At 39.2% G+C, this 20,911-nt stretch overlaps 1 protein-coding gene across 1 annotated transcript; it reads right to left on the bottom strand.

The window, feature by feature from the left end:
* Positions 1–3,131: 3,131 nt before the first annotated feature.
* rab11fip2 (RAB11 family interacting protein 2 (class I)) lies at positions 3,132–20,639 on the bottom strand. The gene is made up of 6 exons (XM_010779614.1): positions 20,439–20,639; positions 19,030–19,609; positions 15,123–15,529; positions 13,600–13,933; positions 11,515–11,581; positions 3,132–7,955 (listed from the first exon to the last, which is right to left on the bottom strand). Exons 2-6 carry the CDS (start codon positions 19,380–19,382, stop codon positions 7,728–7,730), a joined length of 1,389 nt encoding a protein of 462 aa, XP_010777916.1. The 5' UTR covers positions 19,383–19,609; positions 20,439–20,639; the 3' UTR covers positions 3,132–7,727.
* Positions 20,640–20,911: the final 272 nt, after the last annotated feature.

Raw genomic sequence — 20,911 nt, 5'->3', positions numbered from 1 at the left:
GGGTCTGCTGACAGCTCATGTTTCCTAGCTTTTAGGTGATAAGTCCCAGGCACGTGCTGCTCAGACAGTGATAATGAGACCGGTCGCTCACCAGCTTGTTGAGGAAACACTGTGGACCTTCGAGTTTGACCTGTTCCTCAAAACAGCGAGGCCTGCAGAGAGCACAAAACATCGATATCTAAAACAGGGTTTACCACCAAAACTGACTTGAGTCAAATTGAAAATGATGAAAATGAACTATTCTTTAATGTTTTGTATATAAATTGTTATAATTAAAAGTGTAAGTTAACCCAATGAGTGTTATATTAACCACTGATCAAGTTTACCTTTTTGTTAGGTCCTACTAATTAACATAAAGTTATGCTGGAAAATGACCCCAATCTGATAATGGGGCAATTCACATTTAACTATGTGTTAGCTGTGTACTATTATAAAAAAGATTGACTCAACATTAATATCTGGGTATGAAATGCAATTTTGCCAACCGTTTCATTTGAATTAGTTTTAGTCAATCCACCTGTTAACATAATTGATTTAGGAAATTACAGTCTGGCTAGCGAGCTAGCACTAAACTAGCAACTATACAAATGTAGCTTGCTAACACAAAACTATCTACTGACATTTACATTAGCTCTGTTAACCAGTATTAAATTAAATGTACACTTCACTGTGTGTTTGAAGCCATATTCCTTGACAGCATAATTACATTATCTTTTAGCTTATTAATGGTTAGTTAGCAAACATGCTAAAACAATAAAGCTAAGTTAGCCAACTAGATATAAAAGATGGATGGTAGCTAGCTTGTTAGAAACGTTAACGTTACGCCAGACATTGCACGTAATTTACACCTCTCATTTTATAAACCATAACAACTTGTGTTTGTAACTATAACTCAATACAAACTCAATTGCCTGAAGGAGAGGCTCACTGCAAACTGTTACATATTGTGCACATCAACAGGGCTGAGGTCTGAAACCTGAGCCCAGGTTTGTCACTTTACCTTCATGAATCCTGTGTCCTCCACCTTTACGTCCTTTTTCTTCACTGTCACATTAGTAGCAACATTTTTTGTCTAGTGATAATATTAAATTTGAGAAAATATAAATCAAAACCAAAATAAAAAGTTGTGTTTATTCAACAGAAAAAATTATTTGTGTTAATGACTGCACTGACAGTGAATGTAATTACATTAAAATGTTTAATTTGTAATTAGAGTAACAACAATTTTGGAACACATTTACAGTTTTAAATGGGTATGGATTATAAAAATCATATTTTTTTATGAAGTGGATAAACTATGTGAATAATGACATCCCTTTTAAACTATAAGAGTTGTAGGCTCTATCTTTCACCCTTGTTTGCTGTTCAATGTTGACAGATTACCTCTTTCCTCTGGTTATCATCTGGCTTTGTTCACCTGATACCAGACGCGTGGAAGCTATCAAAGGAAGACAATACCATCAATACAATGCTCAATGCTGGGATCTGCAGCACGTTTGACACCTGATTTATCTCAAGCACCCATTCAGATTAGTTAACTATCCAACAAAGAGCTCTACGTTGGAGGAGAGGGTGTGGTCTGATACTCTGGGGAGTTTGAGGGGTTAACCTTGACATCTGGCCCCCGATCATCCAACAAGTACAGGCCAGCTGCCAAAATAGGTCTGCTTTTTTCCCTAAAAACACCTCATCCATCTGCTGAATTTCTCCTCATATAAGTTTCTCCATGATTGCCTAAGGCACTTCCATTCACAGACGCGTGCTGGGTGACACTGATCCCTGCTATGACGCCCATCCATATTTAAAGGGGAGCGCAGGTGACCTGTGGGTGGCCCTCTGTGGCACGCTTGGGCTCTCCAGCACCCACAGAATCTTACATAACATGCTTGTTGGATATTTCCTCAAATTACAGCAATATGATATAATGCACAAAGAACTAATGGGCTTTAATGTAGACGGCACTCAAATGACACGTGCCGTACAAAAGCTGGGACCTGTGAAATTCGATCAGTTCATGAATGTGTGAGGATGACAATGAGTATTCCAATTAGCTTATGAATACAACAGGTGACACCTACATAAAGCCCAATTACACACTTATTTGTGCTCTCCCAAAGCTGACTATAAGTTAACACAGGAGGATAAAAAATTAATCATGACGCAAGCTGCCAATTTGGTCTCCAGCTAGAATTATATGGAATTTAACACTTACATCTAGCCACATGTAAAGCAAAAATGAACTGTTTTATCAGCACATGTGGTTCTGTATCTATTTCTGTCATGAGGTATTTAGGAATTGTGTTGCAAGTCATTTGTTTGTTCATGGTGTTGTGGTTACCACCGCTTTGCATCTTCCACCATCAGCTCTTTCGCGGTGCTGCATTGTTCAGTAGCAGCTGCCGCTGGGTCGTTGTGAACCTCTTCAGGGACTTCTACAGAATAGACAGGGAAGAGGTCATGTTTTAACCTGCTATGTGGCGGGAAGAAAAACCCACCAACAAAAGCATCAGGCGGTAAACAACACAAGTGTCTCTTGTCCCAAAAGACTTCACACAGTCTTGTTGCACAAATAGGTAAATTAGAGTGGACCTTTAACAAGTAATCTTTACTCAGTTGTCAAACGATGCCACTTCTCCCTTTTACCATGGCATGGGAATTTCTCAAGAACAAAAAAGGAAGAGCTGCCTAGAGCAAGGGAGAAAACAAAAGCTTTGACACAAATCAGTACAATTTAAAACACTAATCATGGTTTAACTGCCAGCGAGATCGTAGTTAATTGAGAGTGGATTTAATTTATCCTTAGGAATGATAGGGACAGGAACAGATGAATAGCAACCCACTTTATGGATGATTTTCAACCCAATTTACAGTGCAGTTTGATAAACCACATATGCTGCAAAATGTAAGATGCAGATAACATAATTAGAATGTTGTTGAAATTCAGAGGTCAAGTAAAGACAGAGGGTGTCATATTGTCATACTGATATTCTGTGAAGTCCACTGAAACAAATGTAACATTTGTGATATTGGGCTATATAAATAAACATTGATTGATTGACTTAAACCACAATTACATTTGATTTTTTTATAGAAATGTTTGCCTTAAAAAACTATACAGAAGCACATTTCATTTACAGTGAGTTTATTGAAAATGACATTGGATTTGAATTATAATGATGGTGATGATATCTAAAAGGAACAAGTCAAAACTGTAGTACATGGATGAACTTAAGAAATGCATCACCAAATTCTTCTGAATTAGTGCTTGCGTTGGCACTTTATATAGTCATCATTAACAGCATCATACTGTTATTATATTACATACATTTTCTAAACCCCAACACTTTTCCAGAACTACAATAATACAAAAAAAGCCATACATTCTTGTACCCACACATCCACGTATGAAAGTCTTGCATATAGGCTATTATGTGAAAACAAATAAAGAAATCATGTAATTTTTTCTGATGAAAGCACTTTTTTTTCATTCAGAGTTAATTACATGACAATAAGGTAGTGTGACAAGTTGAGGAAAATGATCCCAATCTTAAGGAATCAATGGAAAAAACAACATATTTGGCAAAAATATAACGTTTTACATAATCAAAACATTTGATTGACATGCAGAAATGACAAGAATCAGCCATTTACTTCCATTTTTTTTTTTACATTACAAGGCTTGTGACTGAGTTCACATCAACTACCTTGAGAAACACGCAAGTATCAAAATGTCATATAAGGTCTCCACCATGTTGGGGCACTAAACTCAACTGACATTCTGTTTATTTGTGTTGGCACCTCTTGTGCACCAGCCTCCATACGATTGTGTAAACTCAATGCTAACTGGCGAGATCTTTTATAAACACAGTCATCATTTCCTTCAAAAACTGTGTGCCACATTACAAGCACCGTCAGGGGATTTAGCGGGAGCTTAAGTCTTAGTGTCTGGCAGCTGTATGTGGCCTATGGCAAGCAGCATCATATTATCAGTAGAAGACTTAAAAACCTGCCAGAGGAGGATTGTGAGATCCGACTTGAGCTTTATGCCATCTTCATCAAAAGGTTCAATGCATGCTTCGTCAACGTGAAAAAAAATCCCCATATGTTTGCACTGTTTGTTTTCTTTGAATGGGGTGGACAACACTAACCAAACATACTTTTATGCATTTGCAAAATACTCTATATTAATTAGAATTATAACACAGGCCAAATTGTATAGGACATGTTGCCTCCACGCTTTGCACATTGGAACATTGGCATTGATTGGATGACAAATATTATGCAAAAGAGCAGAGGAAGAAGTGCAATAATGATGCAGGGGTGGTTGTGTTTTTTTTGTTTTTTGCAATGCACCCCTTTACAATGTTGTGCTAGAAAAATGATTTGAAAATGCTTTTCATTTAGATTAGCGATTTATTCTGACATCTTCCAAAGCACCAAATTATATAAAAGCATATAAAGCAAATGTAGCAATCAAGCTGAAAGAGAATATGACAGGCAAAATTAATTAGAACTAAGCAACCCCTCATTTTTCATTTGAACTAAATAACCTCGGGGTCCGAATGTGTTCAGCATTTATTTATTACGACCTTATCGTTTGAGCAAAGCAGCAGCGCTTTGGGGCAAATAGTTGACCTGAGTGTAAATCACCTATTTCATTCTCTGCTTTACACTATAATGCACCATATGTCATACACTAAATACAGAAGCAACAGAACATGTCTATAAAAGCTGGAATATCCCAACTACTTTGCTAGTATCAGTTTTGCTCATATAGGTGGTAATTACTTTTCTTTCCTACCTTTGAATTTTTATTTGGCTTGACATGAATTCAACTGAATTTCAGACCTAAGTAAGCACATTTGCAAACATTTTACAGCACAGTGAAATGCGCAAAAAGTCAAAGTGAGGAGATATTACAAAGTGACTATACAGTATGTACAATGGAAGTATTGAGACTTCTTCAAAGGTCCATTTACAACTAGCAATACAGAGTAGTTAAAGCAGTTTAAACAATAAAAGCCTGTAACACGAGTTCACACTTCAGCACACGTAGGAAGGCAATCAGTGAGAAGCTTCTCCGTAATGTGAAACAGATTCTTATCCAATTATTTTCTTAATTACTATCACATAATACTCATCATTTCGTGAAGTGATTCAAACATGTTTGGCAAAATATATGCAGATCAAATAACCTTCCTCCAAAACGAAGGAATTTACCCAACATCTGTGTCACATCATCGCACAAAACAATCACTTCTTGTCCATAATGAAGATGTCTGAGTGACGTCAGAGTAATAGAAGGAAGGAGGGAGGGGGTTAGCTTGTGAAATTATCTCTTTGGATACACCAAATACCTTAAAGGCAAGCAAGGTTCTATGGCCTTGTAAGTGTTTTGTATATCATTATACATTTCAGAATCACGTATTTCAAAATCGAGCAGGATACATTCAGTAACAAGACAAGTCCACGAAGAGATCGCATACCTTCTCATGAAGTAACTCAGCAGCAGAAATAATGAGTACATGACAAACTGTTTTTCAAGTGGTTCATGAAAAAGTGTGTTTTGACATTCCATAGATACAGTGTAGCACTCAACTGTGATTTGGTATCATACAGTGTAAAGGTCAACAATTGTATAAGACTGAAAAGTAATTACAAAATAGATAGAAACACCAGAAGGAAATACCAGCATAAGAACAAAGTCACCGGAAAAATAAGATCGATAAATCAACTACTGTAATACAATACGTGTTTAACACTGTACATGAAGATGCTTCTCATCTAAAAAGGAATACAAAACTTGAATGTAAACCTAAACATCAGGAAGTTATTCAACTATTGTTGAACATCTAGCTCGAACACAGGTAAAGGAGATACAAATGATTCACCTTTAAGTAGTCATTTTGTTCATTTTAGTACCAGGAGTGCGCTCCAAAAGCAGCTCGGGGTGTAACGAAACAACAATATCCATCGATTCAGTGACCAACAATGCAATATCTCTGGTGCAAGTAAAAAACATTCATACAGATATGCTTTTATTTTGAAATCCCTAAAAGGCAGGTTTCTTTTTGGACGAATTTCCATGTAAATCACACCGCCCTCCTACACATTTAAAGATGGTTTTTACATAAATGTCAAGTCATTTTTTTTAGCTATCTTTTATAAATGTAGTTTTGTTACAAGGGCATATTACATCACCTTTCATTGATCAATAGAAACAAATATTGCATTATTGGTGGAGAATCAACGTTAAACCATATTGTGGTGAAACGTGTTACACCCTTTAACGCTGCCCCTTATTTCACTCAGCATTTGCTCGGTAAAAACTGATACATTCTCAGAGTTAAACATGGAAACAACATATTTTGTTGTGACATTAGCATCACAGATTGAAGCGACATATGAGATGACATCAAACTGTGAAATGAGGACATTTTGCTTCTGACACCAGCTGTCTGCAACCTGAATGACACTCATTGGCTGTTTACCTCGAACAGTTATGCACTGGTCATAATTATTACCGTGAAGTGGTGAAACACGTTCATATTACTGTATATTCATTTTAGAATTTGTGTTTATAACAGAAAAACTGACATAATGAGGCACAGTACATCATTCATCTGTGACTAGGTAAACACATATTAAAGCCGATGTAAATACATATAAAACTGTATCAGTATGACACTTATGAATGATAATATATTTTGGGACTTTTACCATCTGTTGAGTGTTAAACATTAGAAAGGGTGATGAGGGAGGGGGAAGAGTAGCGTTTTTACCATTTTAAAAATTCTTTGTTCATATGTAACTGAGCTATAACACATTTATAAATAAAGATTGTTCAGCATAAGTCCACATGTGCATCTTGGTACCATAATTCAATCTTCTCAAAATTGTAATAGAAGGAGATGGTTGATCTGTAGAGGCTGTAACAACATGACTTTTTCCAGTGAATCAAACAATATTAAAAGACATGAGTTTGACTCAAAGCTTAGATTATAATGTAAACAACAACATTACCAGCAGAATGTAAAGCAAATTATTATTATTGCACTTAAAGTCAGTAAAATGATCACCTCCAGCAAATGACTGAGACACTAATAAACTTAATTGATAGTCATCACAAATAATAATAAAAAAAGAATAGAAAGACAGTAACTGTATGTTTGTTCATTCGAAACCAGATTTCCAGATACTTTCCAGCAACTTCTTACAGTAACTCTCCTCAAGTCTTTCTAAGAATACACATCTGTAGAACAGAGGAGGCTCTAAAACAAAGCTGATGCTTCCTCCTCTGAATGTGTATCGTAGTTTGAGACTCCAGTGTAAACAACGCAACTACAGCTTCATCTTCTCGACCCACTTGACCGTGTTTCAGCAAACAGGAAACATAACTTCAAATACACCATCTGGTAAACTTGGATTTGGCTGCATTTGCACCTTAAGAGCTTTTGAGCCAATGACGGCAGCTGTATGTGCAACATGTGGGGAAGTGCATACCATATTGTCAAAAGAAACTGATTTGATTGGACTTGAATCAATCATTGAATTTCTCTCATCCTGTACCTAACAATACACCGAAAAAAAAAAAAAGCTACACCCATTGAATAAAATGTTCTTTAGGCAAGGACATAAACCATTGAGCAATTTGGCTCTGATGAATACCATTTGTTCTCACTTATTTGACCACATGAGTTCCTCCTTCATTAGCAACTGTTTGACTTTCATTTCTTTTTACCAATTTTACCCGCCTTCTTTTTGGGCTCGTAGGGTGTCCGTAGAATGCTGGGTGTCTCCTCCATCACGCGCACGAGCAGGTTGTCGATGTAGTTCTCCAGCTCTCTGATGTGGGCATCTTTCTTTTTCACCACCTCTTTCTGCTTGATGAGTTCCCGCACAACTTCCTCGAAGGACAGGTTGCTGTAGGCGGCCAGGCTTTCCTGTTTCACCTCCTGGAAGTAAGAAAAAAGGAGTTAGTTTGAGGCTCCATAATCACCATACTTGACATGGATCTTTTGTAAAAGCAGCCTGAATGATCTTCTATGAAATGTCAGCATCTGATAAGCTGATCACAATGCGAAGGAGAAAATAGACTAATTAGACGTGTTGGCCTAACGTGACATAGATTGTCATGTGTTTTTCTCTTGTTCTCTGCTGCTAATAAAGGCTAACACAGTTGTTAAGAAGAGAGTGCTGAGATTTAGCGCTCACATGTCAATAATGGCAGATGCTATGATCCAATACTGTGTAACAGTGTTTGCAATGAGAATAAAGACATGTTTAACAGCTCTAATGGGACTTCACTTTGACACTAAAGCATTTAGCTAGAGAAAGTGGTTCTTCTTTAGTTTTAACTAGGGCTGGGCAATATGAAAAATCAAATATGACAGTATTTCTGACCAAATACCTCAAGATCAATAATTGTGTGGGGAGTGTGTGGGAGAGAAACGACCAACTTTGGGATTTTAGCCTTTGAGGACCATTTACATGCACACAAACCTATACATTATAATACAGGAAAGGGAAACCCCCCCCCCAAAAAAAAGCACAATACGGCCTCTTTAAAAACCAGTAAATGACACTTACAATTTTCAAAATCAAAGATAATATCTACTCTCATATCAAAATGATTATATAGTATCAATACATATACAGTGGGGCAAAAAAGTATTTAGTCAGCCACCAATTGAGAAAGTTCTCCCACTTAAAAAGATGAGAGGCCTGTAATTTTCATCCTAGGTATACCTCAACTATGAGAGACAAAATGAGAAAGAAAAAAAAAATCCAGAAAATCACATTGTCTGATTTTTAAAGAATTTATTTGCAAATTATGGTGGAAAACAAGTATTTGGTCAATAACAAAAGTGCCCGGGTGGTGTGTTTGGGATCATTGTCATGCTGAAAGACCCAGCCACGTTTCATCTTCAATGCCCTTGCTGATGGAAGGAGGTTGTCACTCAAAATCTCACGATACATGGCACCATTCATTCTTTCCTTTCCACGGATCAGTCGTCCTGGTCCCTTTGAAGAAAAACAGCCCCAAAGCATGATGTTTCCACCCCCATGTTTCACAGTAGGTATGGTGTTCTTTGGATGCAACTCAGCATTCTTTCTCCTCCAAAACACGTCTAGTTTTTACCAAAAAGTTCTATTTTGGTTTCATCTGACCATATGACATTCTCCCAATCCTCTTCTGGATCATCTAAATGCTCTCTAGCAAACTTCAGACGGGCCTGGACATGTACTGGCTTAAGCAGGGGGACACGTCTGGCACTGCAGGATTTGAGTCCCTGGCGGCGTAGTGTGTTACTGATGGTAGCCTTTGTTACTTTGGTCCCAGCTCTCTGCAGGTCATTGACTAGGTCCCCCTGTGTGGTTCTGGGATTTTTGCTCACCGTTCTTGTGATCATTTTGACCCCACGGGGTGAGATCTTGCGTGGAGCCCCAGATCGAGGGAGATTATCAGTGGTCTTGTATGTCTTCCATTTTCTAATAATTGCTCCCACAGTTGATTTCTTCACACCAAGCTGCTTACCTATTGCAGATTCAGTCTTCCCAGCCTGGTGCAGGTCTACAATTTTGTTTCTGGTGTCCTTTGACAGCTCTTTGGTCTTAGCCATAGTGGAGTTTGGAGTGTGACTGTTTGAGGTTGTGGACAGGTGTCTTTTATACTGATAACGAGTTCAAACAGGTGCCATTAATACAGTTAACAAGTGGAGGACAGAGGAGGCTCTTAAAGAAGAAGTTACAGGTCTGTGAGAGCCAGAAATCTTGTTTGTTTGTAGGTGACCAAATACTTATTTTACCGAGGAATTTACCAATGAATTCATTAAAAATCCTACAATGTGATTTCCTGGATTCTTTCCCCCCATTCTGTCTCTCATAGTTGAGGTATACCTAGGATGAAAATTACAGGCCTCTCATCTTTTTAAGTGGGAGAACTTTTGGTGGCTGACTAAATACTTTTTTGCCCCACTGTACCTGTACAGCCTTAGTTTAACACATTTCAAAGCATGACCTCTCTGACTTAAGATGCAACAACTCTAAAATGCCTTTAAGAACTTAGCAGGTTTCCCAAAAACACAGAATCTTTGTTTTGACGGGGGAAATGCCAGGCTGCATATTTCTGCAATTAAAGGTCAGGCTGATAAAGACCAAAATAAGGATGCAACCCAAGCCCAGCGTTGCTCTTTGAGGACAACCTGCTTGGACGGAGCTGTGTGGTACGGTATGTGCAGATCGTATTGCGCGGGTACGAGAGGAACTGTAATCGTTTTTAATGAGGGACCACTTTATCGCTTCGGTGCTGGGCATCCTCCCCCGAACGGATAGAGCAGCAAAGCCTTCACCCTTGTTTAAAATACCACACTTATCAGCTTCCACTCCCATGCACCATTCAAGCCTCCACTAGCCGGGTAAAGACAATGGAGAAAGACCTGGAGCGGGACTGCTTACCAGGTATCTTATCGCTTCTAACAGCATGGAGGCTACTGTGGGGAGACATGGACCAAAATGAAATATTTGCCAGAGATTAAATGCCCGATGTAAGAAAGGTTTTAAGAACAGATCTCTGTAACCTATTCCTGGAACACACACACAATACAAAAAAGGTGTTTCACCGAAAGATACTGCACTTTGAGAGGGAATACGAGAAGTGACAGCAATATGTTGTGTCGCATACAAGCATGTGTACGTGCATAGCTCTCTCTCACACACACACGGCATAATAATCAGGAGCTTCAGTGGCTGGTGACAAAGGCCTGGAAAGGACCATGAATTGGCAAAGTGATGATGACCGTTTCCCTGCGATCAGTAGTAAGGAGAAGATAAGGCGCACACTTGGCATTCTCCAGTTGTGTCATTACAGTTTCTAATGAGCTCAGCTTTGAGAATCTAAAAGCTCAGTCCTTTGAAATCTCTCACTGCTTGCACCCCCCCCACTCCCCCTGTGTGTGGTTAATTAGGGCCTTGAAGCGGAGGAAATGGGAGCTGCCATTTCTGTGAGGCACTGCGGCATGCACAGGGGCACATGTGTGGATACCGACAGCCCTCAACACCCACAAAGAAAGGTGAGGAAAGCTATTATCAGCATTCTCCTTCTCATTTAAGCGTCACTTCAGCCACTGCTCCTTCATTAATACTATTTGCTGTGTAATAGCTGGCAAATTTGACTTTTCTATTTCAAATTGGAGATACAAACTACAAAAAGGGTAAAACGCCATGTACAAAAAATGTAACAATCATTAAAAACAGAAGAACAAATGACATCTTTATGCTTTTTCCTGACTCCAATTACAGAATAACCCAGCACTATGACCGACCTCACAGAGGGAAATCTCACACCACTTCAAATTACGATCAGATCAGACATGATGACCGATGTGTGCAGCTGCTAATTAGTTGAATGGCACAGTCTGATTCTTTAGAGGACTCAGAGATCAATGTGGCCATCTGCTTTGTCTAATCAAATATGACAAAAAACAATATCACGACAAATCATGTCTTTCTTACCTTTTTCTTGCCGTATATGTCTTTCTTCTTATGGCCAAATGTGATGTCTTCATTTGAATTTTTATCACTGCAAAGCAATCAAAGACAATTCACATAAACACATTAAAGTGACCGTCGTAGCCTATGAGGAATTAAAATATGTGATGTATTTGCTACAGAAGTTCACCTATCAATAATATACTTGAAAACAGCCTTTTGGTATTCCTGCACCGCATTACAGAAGGACCACTGAGCTACTGTACGACAAAGGCAGCAGTAAAGATGATGGACCAGTGCCCAAAGAGATAAGTGGTTAATTGGGTGGTCTATCTCTGCAGAGGATCTCATTACTATAGCTCAGAGGGCTCCGTTATCAAGCCCAGGCCCTCTAAAGAGCCACTAATGACACCTTCAGCTCTGATAAACCAGAACTCAGACACAGTGCCCACCAACTCTTTATGCAACACGGGGAGTAGAGGCAACGGGGCTCGGTGGAGAGGTTTGAACAACAATACTTGACAACAGAATGAAAGAGAGAGAGAGTAGGGGGGTTTCATCAGATGGGGAGATTTCAATCAACAAGGTATTCCAAACTTTAAGGGAATGTTGTAACCAATATCCTGTGGTTCAGTACTTGGTGTTCCACAGGGTAGCAAGGGCAAGTTTGGAGATTGTGAGAGGATTGATGGAATATGATAAAAAAAAACATGCAGTATATGCTCTTATGATCTAATGTCAGACAAGACTTAAACATTTTGTTTTTGATTTTGAGCGCTTCACACTTTCAATGTGCTTCCATTAACTGCTTGTATTTGCCACCGATAGGCTCAGAATGTGTGTTACAACAATTTGGAGGGGATCTATTGTTACTGTTGTTATTGTATCCAAACAAGTGTGAATACCTGCATAATAAACATGTTGTCAAAATCAGCAATATAATCAGCCATGATATAGAAAATATTTGAGATGACTGTTAACTATGTTTTATGAACCCAAACACCAACATGCTCTGACAGCAGCGGCACCCCACCAGAGCTGTGGCCTGTATACAAAGTAGGATTTTCTGTTAGCACGTTTGTGATAGGCCATATGCTGCAAACCACGCTCCTTTTATATGAACACGCTCATAACCAGACTGAGGAACACTAGGTTGACATACTGCTTTTGTTAGGGTTAGTAAAGCCAGATAACATGTTGAACTGGCTTCAAGGTACAGGCCTCTGGTGAAGAGTAAAGAAAAAAGTTTGATTTTCCATAGGGCCCTTCCATACTGTCAGACTGAGCCCGTCAGGGGCCAAAACAAAAACTTTGAGTTGACCTGTGTTGACAGTGCACTTCGAGTGGAAGGATATGACTGCAGTCCATTCTCCAGTGGCTGTCTACAGCCTTCTTACACAATACTGAAACAAGTGTGGTCACTATTAGTCACTTGGATATAAAGAAACCATGGGACGCTTGCCTCATAAATGTTTTTTGATGTGAGGCTACAAAAATATACATGAGCATTAATTATAGCTTTGGTTAACCAAAAGAGAGACATTTACCGAAGGTGCTGCCTTAGGAGGAAGCATTCATTTCAAATTAGGCTCTTTAAACCCAAGAGGGATAAATAAGAACTTGAAGGCATTTTTGTAGCATCTTCTGGATTATATGTGTCCACAAATAGCTGATGTATTTGAGAACTGGAAGTGTTTTTAAGGGTTGAGTTTAGATATACAGATTGGCTTTGAAGTGTGTGGGGGTTAGTCATTATTATTGTTTTGTGAATATAAAAAAGAAACAGAATATGTTCCTTTGTATTTGAAAAACATTATTCAAAGATATTTGTACCTTTCCCCATCATCATGTCTTAATGGACATGTATCTAAATGTCTGTATTGATGCAGAGTAATAGATGTACTTTATAAACTGTTGTTTTATAAACTTGGTAATTTATCGGTGAAATGAATGACTGTTTATCAGGAACAGGAAGAATACCCCAGTCACTACCCTAATAAAGAAACAGAAGACATTCTGTGAGACGAGTAAAGCCTGGGTGCGCTAAATGAGAGTTGGTTGGTGTTTTAATTAGGATAGAATCATACAGAGCAAACAAAGACAGTATACCTGGTTTTGTAGTTGGAGATGAAGGGGTTAGTGTCTCCACTGAAGGGGTTGGGGGAGCACAGGTCTCCAGAGCTGCCCGATCGCCCCCCATAGTTGGTCTTGCGGCCTTCCTTCTTTCCAGTCACGCGTTCCAGTAGGCTGACCTTCTCCTTTTTCTCCTTCCGCTCCGGCCGGTCCCACAGCTGCCCGTGCTCCCCCTCAAATGGATTGCGGTTGCGTGGGAGCGTGGCATACTTCTGTGGCAGGGTGTCACTGATATCAGTGAAAGGGTCACTGTGTGCCTCCCCGTCCTGGTAGCCTGGCACCTCGCTCTGGGAACGCCTGTGAGGGCCGCCTGCAAGACAAACCAAAGGGAGTACATCAACTGCATACTTCAAGATGCACTTATCTTAACAATGTATCAATGCATATCACTAATCACAAAAAGGCCACATTTGTTCTTTTAATAGGTATATTTAGAACTTGAGATGATCACATGGCCAGAGGTCATTGTAATGTAACTGCCTCAGATTGCTGTGCAGTGGAGATCGGACTTTCCTGATGGAGCAGGTGGATTCAGTATTGCCTTCTTTTTTATCCTTTACCCTAATTTGGAGATTTAGAGATCAACAGTTATGTTTTGGGTCATTAATATCAGCCAATTCTGATTGTTGCCCGACACCTTTCAGCTTCCCCTGACAATAGTAAGAATTGAAGTGCATCGGCACAAACCATCATGCATCCTAAATTAGCAAATAGCATGATTGCATATCAATAGCTGACCTAAAAATACATCACCAGATAAATATTTGTTGTGATAATCTTTTTAATTTCAGTCAGTCCTTATCCATCCTTTTTTCCTTACACAATGCAGGACATTAGTACATTTTCTATAATTATTGTATTGTTTTGGGTAGTTGTGCATTATCTTTTTGTAGCCCATTCTGTTTGATCTCTTTCTTTATGTTGTTCAAATTGGGAGTATTCTTCACATTGATTTACAGCTTCTGCAACTCAGGGAGAGAGGGGGCAAATGGGAGGCCAATTATACTGGTTAGAAACAGAGGCCAATTAAGGTCACAGATTGATAGGATTGACCTCAATAACTAGGCTAGTGAAGATTGTATAACTTGTTGTGTAAATATCTTTCTTTCTCCATAGCTGTGACTTATATTGACCTCTACTGATGGCCATTACAAATTGCAAAAGCATATTGACAATAAGTCAGTCACACAAGAAGAAGACACTTCGATAAGAATAGGTTGACAGCCAACGTTTTTTTTAAGTAATAGCAATGTGAAATAGTTCCATTTTAGTGCTCTAGAATGACGCCTTTTATTCTACAGATATAGCAGGAATGTTTGAGATACAAGGTAGACTCTCTGATCATCAGTGACTCGGTTAATAAATGGGATGACTGTTATTTTAAAAAACAGTAACTCCTGCACGCATTTGCCAACTGCTAAAAAATGATTTATACAAGATATAATTCAACTGCCTTATAAACAAGGAATCTTGAAAGAAATAAGAGTTTTGTTCCTCACCACTTTCTTCTATGGAGTTCATGGAATCCGGTTTGGGTCGGAAGTGAGTCCCAATGAGATCGGACATGGAATGGGCTGCAGAGAGTTTGTGGGCCCCAGAGAGCAGCGGCCTCTTGACCTTAGCTTCAGGCTGGGGCTGTGGGTCTGGGGCGAGGGACTGGCGGTTTGGCTCTGCGTCGCTGGCAGCAGAGCGAGGCAGGATGGCAGAGGACGTGTCACTGAAGCCGCTATCGTGTTTGCGACCTTTCATTTTGTCTTTAAGTTTGGAAAAAGGCGAGCGGGGCTTCTCCTTCATGGAGAGGTCGAACATGCTGGCAGTCATGTTGTTCCTCATGAACTGGATGCTCACTTGGATGCGACCTCGTTCTTTCCTCTTCTTCCCCGGCTTAGACTCCAAGGGATACCAGCTAAAAAATGAAAGAGGAGGACGCTTAGGCTGAGCAAATTCAATGAGACAATTTATATAAAAAGAGCAGGATTTGTAAGAAAATCTTCTCAGTTGATTACATGTTATTCAACATAATTCAGTATGACAGGTATACAAAGTCAGAATGTGGTAAAAGTCTATCAAACAATGCGACAAAAGGAAAAAATAGCCCACATTCTCACTAATGTGCTCTACCTACTTCTTTGTGGACATCACTGAAAAGGCTAATTTGAGCAGACTAATCCAACAGCGACACACAAAGCATGGGCTTAAATCGTTTGAACTTTTTCTGACACACACAGGAATACAATTTATCATTCAGAGGATAAACATTATTCCCTGCAAACTGAACATAGGAAATAGCCTGCTGCTGCTGCTGAATAATATAGACCATTTCAGGCTGCTTTTTGGGCTCCTATTTGTTTAACCTCTCCGCTTCTTCAGCTGGAAGTAATGGGATTTATGCATTCATTCTTAGCGAAATAAAGTGGCATTTGCACAAATCTGGCCTTTGTTCAGAAATGCAACGACAAGCAATTGGGAAATTGCAAAGCCCCGGTGCAGGTCCAGCCAACAGTTCATACATGTTAATGAGACGTATCCTCTGTGTTATAGGCCTTGTGACAATGTCCTTTAAGAAACTGCAGTAGGAAAACCTCTACCAGTCATTGTGTTCTATTTGATGTGTTCATCTGGGAGATGATGAAGGTGTTTTCTAAACTGTGGTCCCATTAATATGCTGTATACATTTGCACTTATCCATCATGTTGCCGTTTGATCAATATAATAAATTGTTCTAATTTTTAAAATATTGTTTTGTGAAAAGAACTTTAATTTAATTGACATTTTACCTAAATGTAAGCAATTTTTATTTTTTTTTCATACAATTATTGATATTTCTTTGTGGATTAGGCCAGATTGTGAATGGAGATTTGTATGATCCCTTGAATTCCAGCATGAAATAACATGTATCCGTTCATCCAAAAAAGGTGTTGGTATTGGCTTTCTAAAACCTGCAGCTGTTCAACGCTATTCTGAATCCGTCTAGCTCGTGGCTCGGGGAGCCGCTCATGAAAGGGCCTCGCTGGGTCTGATTCCCAGGCTGCGCGCCGCTCTTAGTCTGATCAGCAGCCACAGCATACGGCTGCCGTGGAGCCGGGGCTGCACCTCACGTGTGTCTCAAGGCCAAGATAAACCTCCCTGTGCTTGGAACCACAATCCTCCCACTCGGGCCTGGACCGCTGGGAAACTCCTCACAATCAACAAACACAGGTGTGCGATAATTATGGGCTGCCTACTCAGATATCAAGACGGCCTTTCCTCCCCTATATGTGGGTTCAAAAACATTGCGGATGGGCCACGGTGAACACAGGCCCACTGTGGAGAGTGGATATAACATTGAGGCATCATTGTCAAGTATGCCTGCAGTGCAGTGTGGGATTGGGCCAACAAGCAATATGAGTGTATCCATTACAGAACCTCTGCTGAAAAAGTGCACGGCCTGGAGGTGCATCGGCTCAGGCACTTTAAACAAATAACAGCCATCCACGCTGATTATAACATATTGTGATTCTCCTGACTGATGGGCAGAGAGGAAGTGTGCTAATGTATTTTTTGTGTTGAAGTGAGCTAATTAACACCAGATCCAATTTGGTTATTCTGTTCCTGTTTGCTTAATGTGAGGCTAAAATGTGTGCGTGTGTTGGACTTGTAGGTCAACACCCACAATTATATCCTTATGTAACACTGCCTTGACGAGCTATAATATTAGGTGGGATCCGCTGAAGCCTTTCCTGCAGTAGTGTAACCAGGGGACAAACCTTAACCAAGCATGCATTATGCATAGGGAGGGTGAACAGCCTAGACAAGTTACCAGTTAATGAATAGGCTGACTCACTCCATATACACCCAGTATCAGCCACCAATACATATGATCTACACCTAACCTGACATGTATTCTTGTTTGGCTAAATGAAAGCACCCAGAAAAAAACAAAAAACAGAAGGAAAATTTGTGAGCCCTACACAGAACAGGACAAGATTCAAAATCATGTTATTTAGAAAAGGAAGGGCTATTTTCTATTCACACCTTTTTAAACAATTGTTTGTATAGGAGTGACTTACAAGACATGTTTAGCCAGCTCCACTTGTTTCATTAGGCCAACTGCTACTCACCATCATGTCAGTGATTGTTGAGCTTAAAATAACCTCCCAACAATATGAGCCCATCATAGGAGCCAGCTCTTTGCTAAGCCTCAAACAATAAAGGGTCAACAAGATGGAAAACCTCGATGAACGGAGCACTAATGTTCTACTTCATCTGAAACAATTGTGTTAGATAGATTAGAAGGAACACTCTGGTGTCTGTTTACCTACTGGCAACATAAAAAGATCTATTTGCTTTTTCAAATTAAAACACGCCTGTCTAATAAAATGTAATCGTCTAAAACAAGGGAATAAAAGAGAATATTAAATTCAATTGTATTTAAATCATGTGGTGAACAGGAGTTAGGTCATGAACTTAATTTAGAACCGAGCACAGACTATAACGCACAAAACATTTGTATTTTGTGTAGCTTAATATGGTAAAACACATGTGGAAATGTGGCAAATAAATGCTATTTTTGTCTATTCTGTAATCCACTTATGACTGGAAAACTTCTGCAAATACTTTCCACTTCCTCTCAAAATCCCCCCCTATCACCAGCAGCACGACAATCCATGAGTATGAGCTGGAAATTAAATTATTACATAAGAAAAGTACTATATAAAATGTAAGATTGAAAGAAAACTAAATGTAGTGGCATCCAAATACCACAACATTTGATTACTGTACAAACTAATGAAGAATCTCATACGCTTGGTAATCTAGTTTGTATCTGGATCAAGTATTCCTTTCTTCACATAAGTACTATAAAATAATAAAAAAATAATATTCTCTTTGCGAATATCTCTATGGCTATATGTAGCAGTGGGTGTACTATTGTCAGTTACTAGATTTGACATGACATGATAACAGATGTCAAATCAAGGAGACATTTTGCCAAAACCTGTTGCTCTAAATAAAAACACAATAAAATTATATGGTGAGAATTTTGCAGAACTAACAGTTATATTTCTTCGACCTGTACACATATATATTGAGGTCTGTTTTTCTTTCTATTTTGGACTGTAGATCCTTGTTACTTTGTGTTCTTTCAGCATTTTTGCGGCTAATAAAAGCACTTAAGGATGCATTTTTTGTGACTCTAGCCATCTTATTTAATTCCTAGTTTTTTCATCTACCCTTTTTGTAACACACATAATAAGTCATCTTATTTTAGACTGATGATTTGCACATTTCAATGGGTGTATATGCACTACCTGAAACTATTTAGCGTGAAATCCACGGAAAAAAGTAATCTAAGCATGTTCAAATGTACGGCTTGTTGTGAAACAATATGCCTTGAGGTTAGTTCTTTGAACAGTTTATGATACTTACTCCGTTTTCTTCCGTTCCTTGTTATCAAAGATTTCATTGAGGCTGATGGACCTTTGACCCAGGAACTTGTCCATCCCAACCAAAGAGCGGTGCATCACGATAAAGCAGAGTTCATATACTTCTGGGTTCCCCTCCAAAAGTAACCCCGGTAACTCAAAGGAGGCTTCCTCTCTCCAGACGGGGTTAAGCGTCTTCTCTGCCACCGATGTCGAGTACTTTTCCTTTCCCAGCTGAATGATAGTGTAGGCATCGTTGGTGCCATTTTTGCCCTTGGCCTGTAAACTGGTTGATTGAAGAACAGTGGCTTGGACATGGGTTGGAAACCACTTTTGAGACTGCTCGGCCAGTGACATGGTTATCAACTGAAAGCCATTCAAAACTAATTAATTATAATGTATGCAGTTAGTGTTTTTTTGTGGATGTGATGTGCCAAATGCAACAAACATGTTTCACTATAGTTTGTTGTCCATGTCAGTGTCGTTTATGAGCCTACAGAAGCAATCATTTTGAGCAAGTCTGATAAATTGAGCAAGCCTCATCTTCCGTCAAATCACAGATGTCCAAGCCACTTGTGAGTCATCTGAAAAAGCACAAAAGGAAACAGAACAGTATTCAGTTTCTTTCCCAGAACCATTACATGACTCATGTGGGTGGAGAGGCTACATTGATATTAAGCCAGATAATATTTCCTCCAGCTTTGATAGCAGTCACTTGCACTAACATGTGATTTTAAAGTAAACACACAGAAAATCAAGACTGAAACAGAGGTACATGTATGCTATATGATGTTGTACACCTGCTATAAACAGATCTCCCCGAGCTGGAGTATCAGGAAACTGGTGATCTCATGCAGTGACACATTTGGGTGCTGGTACATTGTCACTGACTCAGTGCCATGGTCGTTTCATATAGTACCTACACATTCATTGTACCTGGTTACAGGGTTGAAAATAGGAACATGTATTCAGTTATGTCAAATGATTATTACGAGTGGTGTCAAAGTGATTTTGTCACACTACCCATGAGCAACTCTAGGTTTTATCTTAAGGTGACTCATCTCTAAAGGGTCTGTTCTTCAACTTGAAAGTGTGTTTCATTCATAAATCTGACGTTGCAGGACAACTCAGCTGTATATTACTGAACTGACAAGAGCCACGTGAAACCTATTAGTCCTGGATGTACCTTTAACCGAGCATCTTTCCAGAGATTCGTCCACGAACGGAGCTAGTATTTAACTCATTTCCAATATATAGTTAAACATTGAAGCAAATGTAAACACTAAATTGCAATACTAAATGATATGGTTAAAATGGAGCTTTGTTATAGTTGTTACACTCTGCAGAAGAGCGTTAGATAGATGCAGCTAGCTAGCTTCAGGCACACAGAGCATCCCACACACAGCTGCTTACCTCGGTGTCATGTTGTACCGACACTTGAAGGACATTCAGCACCTCAGCTCAGCAGAGACAGACTTCACAAATACATTCATGTAATCGTCCCGTAGGAAATTGGCCCACGAAAGTTAGTTGTTGCTGCTGCTGCTGCTGCTGCTGCTGCTGTTGATATTCACTTCTGTCGGCCAGCGGCGAGCTTTACTTCCTAGTCTGACGTCACTTCCTCATCATCCCGGTGGAAGTTCAAGCAACGTATCACAAATAAAAGGTGGTCGCACTAATAACTGCGGTTACAAAGGTTCTACAATTAAGACTAAAAAAAATTTCTTATAAAGTTAAATTCTGTGCAAAACATTTTTAATTAATAAAAACACTAATAAGGAAGAACAATTGATGCATTCAGCTGTCGGTGTTGAGTTGTGGCTTTCCTGCACAGGTAAGCAGTAATGAGAGGCTATATGCTGTAAATAATTTTAGCTAACACTCTC

This window comes from Notothenia coriiceps, unplaced genomic scaffold, assembly GCF_000735185.1.
Source record: "Notothenia coriiceps isolate Sejong01 unplaced genomic scaffold, NC01 NC01_scaffold00020475, whole genome shotgun sequence".
In the NCBI taxonomy this organism is placed as follows: domain Eukaryota; kingdom Metazoa; phylum Chordata; class Actinopteri; order Perciformes; family Nototheniidae; genus Notothenia; species Notothenia coriiceps.
Note: the sequence above shows the minus strand (reverse complement) of the source record. Positions and strands in the feature narration are given on the sequence as shown.

Excerpts from the sequence above, each read along its gene's own strand:
- rab11fip2 (XM_010779614.1), bottom strand. The coding sequence starts at position 19,382 with ATGTCACTGGCCGAGCAGTCTCAAAAGTGGTTTCCAACCCATGTCCAA. Across the intron at positions 15,530-19,029 it reads AAGGAACGGAAGAAAACGGA|CTGGTATCCCTTGGAGTCTA; the intron begins GTAAGTATCATA and ends TTCATTTTTTAG. Across the intron at positions 11,582-13,599 it reads ATCTCCAACTACAAAACCAG|TGATAAAAATTCAAATGAAG; the intron begins GTATACTGTCTT and ends ATTGCTTTGCAG.